The sequence below is a fragment of the Sinocyclocheilus grahami genome, unplaced genomic scaffold, assembly GCF_001515645.1.
Source record: "Sinocyclocheilus grahami isolate Dianchi unplaced genomic scaffold, SAMN03320097.WGS_v1.1 scaffold1478.1, whole genome shotgun sequence".
In the NCBI taxonomy this organism is placed as follows: Eukaryota; Metazoa; Chordata; class Actinopteri; order Cypriniformes; family Cyprinidae; genus Sinocyclocheilus; species Sinocyclocheilus grahami.
In genome coordinates this window covers 137,089-144,456 of record NW_015506657.1, presented here as the reverse complement: position 1 = coordinate 144,456, position 7,368 = coordinate 137,089, and the positions used below count along the sequence as shown (strand labels likewise).

Genomic DNA, 7,368 nt, shown 5'->3' with positions numbered 1-7,368 from the left:
AGAGAGAGAAAGTGTGAGTGTGTGTGAGAGAGAGCGAGTGTGTGTGTGTGAGAGAGAGCGAGTGTGTGTGTGTGAGGGAGAGAGAGTGTGAGTGTGTGTGAGAGAGAGCGAGTGTGTGTGTGTGTGAGAGAGCGTGTGAGTGTTTGTGTGTGCATGCATGTATGTGTGTGTGTGTGTGTCTTGCTTTTTTGTGAGAATGACTTTAAATGTTTGAAATATTTATTTTTACAGCACTGAATAAAAACTAAATGAATGACATATTTGTGATGGTTTTTTTCGACTGAGATGCCAAGAGTTTATTTGAACTAAACCTTTTTTTTATAATTTATATTTTCATTCATAATCCTCATGTAAGCTAAAGACACAATGATCTGTACAGTATCTACACGCGTGTGTCTCCAGACAGAACAGCATTCAGCTCTAAATCACTAAACCAGAGATGTTCTCATTTCATGTAGTTCTGTAATACTGTACAATACAGTCTCATTTATGAACATTAATGCTTTAGCCAACAGGAGCAACAGCATTTAATGATCTAAAAAAAAGTTCAGTGTTTGTTAGTTGATGCATTAATTTTAACAGATACTTGATTTTAAAAGTTATAAATAGAACAGAATATTAAGGTATGTTTTACTGGAAAATCATATTTTAATCTTTGTACTTAAATTATTTTTAATTGAATGTGCTACTTGCCTTTTTTGTGTAAATGTGTAATTTATTAGCAATCTTTTGTTGTTGTTGTTAATGTTAACTACTGTAGTTAACGAATGTTCACCTAACACTAAGATGCTTTGAGCTTGACTTGAAAAATATATTCATAAATGCTGAAATTATTAAATTCTGTAAATATTTTTCTAAGTTGTAAATAAAGAAAAAATAATTGGAATATTTTTTTTTAATTAAAACAAAATATTTCAGTCTTTGTACGTCAAACATTGATGTTTTATTTGCAGTTTCTTTGCAATTATTGTGAAATGTAACAATTTCTGAGTGAAAATGGCTTTTGATTCAATGCATTTGTAATTTTCTTCTGCGGTTGATGTTAAGAGAAGCTTTTTCACTATTGATTTTAAAACTATATTTGTGAATAATGTCGAAATTGGCTTAAATGCTGTAGAAGTATTGATCATTATTAGTTCATGTTTACTAATGTAGTTAAAAAATTAACTTTATTGTACAGTATTAGCAATGTCTTTCATCGGGTGTTCTTTCATAAACATCAAGAAATATTTTTATTCTTCAACCAGAACTCTGAATGTTTTTATTCCAAACCAAAGAAAAACAATGCAATTTACCGTCACCTACAGGTACAAACGAGTACAAATACCAGAAAATAGATTCATTAAATCAAAGTGTGTGTGTAAAAAGTAATAATTTAGAAATGGATGTTATGTACACAAGGCAACGCAAAAACCACTTATTGCACAAGAAAACAATAGTATCATATCTAATAATTATTAACTTAAAATACAATGGAAACTCTATAAGAAAGCATTTCAATTATTTGACTGCCTGCATTAAATATATTTTTTCTTTCAAATACAGCAGAAGTTGTTAGAAAAATTAAATGTTCCAAGCCAGAAATCACTAACATCCCCTCACATGGTCACATTTTATTTGTAACTTTGGACTGCCGAATTATCGTGAATATGTAAAACACATGCTTCAGGAAAAGCGGAGTTTTTCCTGAATGCATCTCGAGTAAGTCTTGGTTAATCATGAAGAATGAAGGTTTGTGTTTGGATCTCTGGCTGATGGATACAGCAGGTGAACGTTTGTGTTTTGCGTTAATCTCCAGAGCAAGAGAGGTGCATTTCTTTAAAGCCAAACATCAGTATAATTTCCCCAGGGTCAATGTCAAAAAAACACACACACACAACACAAAGTCATCTAAAAAAAAACAAACACAAACGCAAAAAGTCATCTTAAAAAAAAGTCATCTAAATAAAACCTCCCCACAAAAAAAAAAAGGTAATCTAAAAAATATATAAATTAAAAAAAAATCTTAAAAAAAAACAAACAAAAAGTCGTCTAAAAAATATATAATACAAAAAAAAAAATCTTAAAAATTAGCATGAAGACTTTTCTTAAGACCATTAAAATTTTAACATTATGACAGTAATGGAAATTAAACATTATATATATATATATGCTGTAATGAATTTAAAAAATAAAATGTAAGGACATATAATTAATGTTACAATGATAATGGTCTTAAAAAATTTTAATCATAAAATTTAATATAACTTATTTAATTCTTTTGATTTTGCTGAGAAATATGAATGAGTTTTGGTGAAATTGACAGGTTAATGTTAGCGACCCGTGTGGGAGAAGCTAGTACAAGCAAACTGACATCACTCTTTTTTTCTGACCTTTGCAGATTTTGGCAAATGCACTTACAGTCACACCTGTGCAAACACACATTTACACACAGCAAACAGACATCTCTATATATCCATGTAGCTGCAGAGCTGTACATTGATAGGCTGAACGTTTTTAAACATAGATCTCTTTTTAAAGTCACTCAGGAAGGCAACGCAAACATTTGTAAGGCAAGATCCATTTGACGCACACATTCTGCCATCCTGAGAAAGAAAAGTGTGAGGGCCGCGTAGCCCTTTAAAACACACAACTATATGTACAGATTCAGTTCCGGATGGACACGTCTGAAACCAGCAGATGTCTCAGAAGGTCTCCGGGGGCCGTGTGTTTTCACGCCTGTCGTCACACACGCACGCGCTCTAATCTCTCTCTGGCCACCAGCCACTGCTCGCTTGACTGAAGTTTTCAATGATTGTTTTGGGTTTTGGGATTTCGGGAATGGAGAAATGTTGTTGCGTTGCGTTTTTCTGTGTAAACAGGGACAACTGATGTCTGAGGGGCGAAATTGGTTGAAAGCAAAAGATTAATTATCCAAAGATCTGTTTCGTCTGACAATTTCTGTAAATGGCTAAGGACGCAGAAAAGAAAACAGTGGCTTAGTTTTCTTTGTAGTATTTAAATGAGCTTCTTCTTGGATGTGTCACAAAATAACAACTACTTCAAAACAATTCTAAAAGTGTAACACCAGGCTGCTGGAATTATTACAAATTCTAAAAGTGTAACACCAGGCTGCTGGAATTGTTACTAAGTGTTAAAAATAAAACAATTTCAGCAGCTGGTGTTACAGTGTTACAAGTTGTAAAAATGGGTTACACTTTATTTTAAGGTGTCCTTGTTCCAGTGTAATTATACATATAAGTACTGAGTAATATTAATTAACTACATGTACTTACTACATGGTTAGTGTTTGGATTAGGGTTACTTGCATGTAATTATGCATAATTAATTGTAGTACATGTAGTACTTGTAACGTGTAACAAGGACACCTTAAAATAAAGTGTTACCTAAAAATGTAACGCCAGGCAGCTGGAATTATTACAAGTTCTAAAAGTGTAACACCAGGCTGCTGGAATTGCTACAAAGTGTTAAAAACGTTACAATTTCAGCAGCTGGTGTTACACTGTTAAAAGTTGTAAAAATATAACACCAGGCAGCTGGAATTATTACAAGTTTAAAAAATGTAACACTGGGTATCTGGAATTGTTATGAGTTTTAAAAATGTAATACCGGGCTGCTGGAATTGTCACAAGTTTCAAAAATGTAACACTGTAACACCAGGCAGCTGTGATTGTTACGAGTTCTAAAAGTGTAACACCAGGCTTCTGGAATGTTTACAAAGTGTTAAAAATGTAACAATTCCAGCAGCAGGTGTTACACTGTTACAAGTTGTGAAAATGTAACACCATGCAGCTGGAATTGTTATGAGTTGGAAAAATGTAACACCAGGACCCTGGAATTGCCACAAGTTTAAAATTGTTTACACTGTAACACCAGGCAGCTGGAATTGTTACAAGTTCTAAACATGTAACACTAGACACCTGTATTTGCTACAGCTTTTAAAAATGTAACACTGGGCTGCTGGACTTGTTACGTTTCATACAATTAGTTGTTTCATTTAAAATCAAATATGTTTAGCTATTACAACGGGGCGTTGTAATAGCTAAACCACTGAGAAAATAACTTTTTTCAGTCCAAATGTTTGGGTAACATTACACACTCCGCCGACCGCGCAACACCATCCATCATTCTTCATTGAGCAAAACCCGTCTCCATAGCAACGGCAAAAAGGTGACGATGAACCTTTCCTCAAAGCCCCGTCGGTAACTACGGAATTTTACCAAGACGGATTCCGTCCGGTGACCTTTGGCCTAGCGGCGTCATTGGTTGTGTTTGTCACAGTCGTCGTCCAGGCAACCGTTCATGCGGTGCGAATCGTCTCCGAAGGCGCCCTGAGACTGCAGCAGCTCGAACTCCTCGTCCAGAAAGTCCAGCGAGTTGTTGCTCGGCAGTCCGCGGATGGTGAACTTGTGCGAGACTTTGGCCCACTGCTCGCGGTTGGCGGCCACGCGCTCGTAAAGCTCGGCCGAACGCGGGAAAATCTCCTGCAGGAGCCTGAAAAAAACCACCAGAGTTACTCTAAACTCTTAAAGCTGGTCTTGTTGAATAACCAGCGTCACATGCATGAAATGAGTGATTCTCTGACTTGTATATTGGCATGGCGATGTGCTCCATGAAGCTGATCTGGAGTTCAGGGATGTAGGCTTTCTCACGGTCCATCATCTCACTGGGTCTGTTTCCCATCGCCTTCTCCTGAAGACACAAGAACAGAGTCAGGTGTATCATGAACTTCTAAGGCCTCTCAATGATCAAACTCAATCTCCTGCATGTCTTCTGTCTCTGATTGAGAGTTTAGAGTTAGATTTTCAGTAGTTTAAGTACTAAAATAAGTCAAACTAAATAAATGAGAACTTATATTAAATATATAGCTATTTTAACTAATAGGAACATGCAACAAAATTATGTTAAAACTTTGACCAAAATTCAAATTAAAACAGAAAATATATATATTAAAAAATCCAATTCTAAATATTAACAAAAACTATAATAGTATATAAATCATACAAAATGTACTCTGCATAGCAGAGCCGAGATAAAAAAAATAAAAACTTTTAATTGTATTATTCAGGATAAACTTCATTATCCTACAAAAAAAACCTGAAACTAACACAAAAACTTAACAAAAAACTTAATTAAAATATATAAAAAACATTAAATTATTTTGTTTCAGCTAGTCACCAACATTTCTCATTTTCATTTAGTCTAACTTGATGTGCTAAAGTAAACACTAAAACTGAAACTAAAGTAAAACTGAAAATGACTTCATTATTTAATTATTTCAGAAATAAATATAACGGGGGAAAAAATGATAAAAACATAACAAAAATTACTAAAAATGGAAAATAAAAAAAATCTACATATACACACACACATTTTTTTTTAAATCTATAGTAGATGAAGTAACACCTCAGTTTTATACCTCAAAATAACAAAACCACAAAATAATTTTAGTGGAATGCTTCTCGGCCACACATCTTTGTGTTTTGTTGGAAGTAGCTAAAGGAAAAAGCCTCCCACTTGAGCAGACCTCACGCCGTGTCTCTGGAGTAATCTGAGTGTTTACTGTGATGCAGGACGAGTTGGGCTCTCGGACGGAGTTCCTGCTGGAGAAGTGCTTTAATAAAGAGACGGAGGAAATGGAGACGACCAAGAACGTCAACAGACTGCTGCTGCAGAACCTTCTGCCGGAGCACGTCACAGACTTCTTCATCGGCAAAGACATCCAGAACCAGGTCACACACTTAGACTCCGCTGCGCCACCTAGAGGCATATTCACATCCTTCATTAACGTCTCTGAATGGATGGATGTTAACCCTGTAGCACTACTGTAGCATATCTGATACATAAAGGCCTCTATATGTGCTGTTAAACCTGTTTCACTCGATCTCCTCACGTCTTCTGTCTCTGATTGAGAGTTTACAGTGTTTTATCCAGTAAAAGTGTAATTGTAGAAACGCTTCTCGTGTCAGATCTGGACTGGTTTTGATCAAGTAAAGGTCAGAATAACGTCAGTAATATCTCCAGATGAACACTTACTGGACTGAAGCAGCTCAGCTTTACTTGATTCTCCATCAATCATGTTTTAGAGTCTCAAATCTGATCCTCAGGATCTTTTGAGGAGCGTTTGTTTCCAGAAGCTTTACTTTCACTGTTCCTCAGCGGAGGAATGATCTTCACAAGCCTCCAGAACATCTCACATCTTCTGAGGAGCCTTTATTTCTTCAGCTCTCAATCACTGCATTATATGTTTGGAGCATTTCATTCTCATCTTACTGAGACTGATTACTGGAGATATAGAGTGACCGCTGATATTTAGATCATTTTATGTGCTGTACTGTTATAAACATCTCACTGATTTACATCACAAGCATCAGAATTTCATCATATAAATATCAACATCTGCAGCAAATTCATATTTTTGTTTAGTCTGAGTCTGGCTGTCAGGCTGTACGGGGTTAAACTTGGAAATAAAGTCTTTTATAAAGAAAGAGTGTGTGTGTGAGTGTGTGTGTGTGTGCATGTGTGTGTGTGTGTGTGTGTGAGAGTGTGTGTGTGTGTGTGTGTGAGAGAGAGTGTGTGTGTGTGTGTGTGTGTGTGTTAAAATAAAAAAACAAATGTACAACAAATAATAAATATTTTCCAGTGTAATCTCAAATATTTATTATTTATTTTACATCTCAGCTTTTTATTTTTTTTTTATTATTTAAAAAAAAAAATTTTTTTAAGTGAATAATGGAACCAGGCAGTGTTTCAACATTAATTTGGTGAATCAAACTCTTTGGATCACAGAAATTTGTTTCAATTTTGCAAATTGAAAATGTTGATATTTCTTACATTTTGATAAGATTTTAACATTTGCTTAAGTGTCTTGTTAACCTTTTTACAACCATTTAGTATTATATATGTTATTTATTTATTTATTGTTTAATATTGAAACAACCATTGTTATTTACACATTGAAAGTTGGTCACATGCTGCTGGGAAGGTAATTAAACGAGTGTCTTTGATCAAACCAGGTTAGCAGCACAGATAGAAATGTCTCTGAAACACAAACAACAGTGAGGTTTAACTCACCAGATCCCCCTGAGAGAAGAACTCTTTATAGATCAGCTCCTGCGAAACAAACACAGACGAGTGAGAGAGAGACCGTGTTTGGCTGAACTCATGAGTCTGTGAGCTTCAGGACTCGTACCGCGATCTTCCTGGTGGTTTTCCAGCCCTTGGTCTGGTCTGAGAGGTCACAGGAGGTCATGAGGAGGCACAGCAGCAGACTGCGATGGGCTTGACTCCTCGGGTTATAACCAGCTACACACACACACACACACACACACACACACACACACACACACACACACACACACACACACA

General features: G+C 35.6%; 1 protein-coding gene across 1 annotated transcript in view; it reads right to left on the bottom strand.

Annotated features, from left to right (window-relative positions):
- Window positions 1–2,171: 2,171 nt before the first annotated feature.
- The window catches only part of LOC107570564 (cGMP-dependent 3',5'-cyclic phosphodiesterase-like), a 115,091-nt gene continuing 109,894 nt past the window's right edge, over window positions 2,172–7,368 (bottom strand). Inside the window, exons 22-26 of the mRNA XM_016256796.1 lie at window positions 7,193–7,305; window positions 7,075–7,113; window positions 4,586–4,692; window positions 3,387–4,494; window positions 2,172–3,052 (exon numbers count right to left, since the gene is read on the bottom strand). Of these exons, the coding sequence (XP_016112282.1) occupies window positions 4,260–4,494; window positions 4,586–4,692; window positions 7,075–7,113; window positions 7,193–7,305 (494 nt within the window). The 3' untranslated portion in view covers window positions 2,172–3,052; window positions 3,387–4,259. The remainder of the gene's footprint in view (window positions 3,053–3,386; window positions 4,495–4,585; window positions 4,693–7,074; window positions 7,114–7,192; window positions 7,306–7,368) is intronic.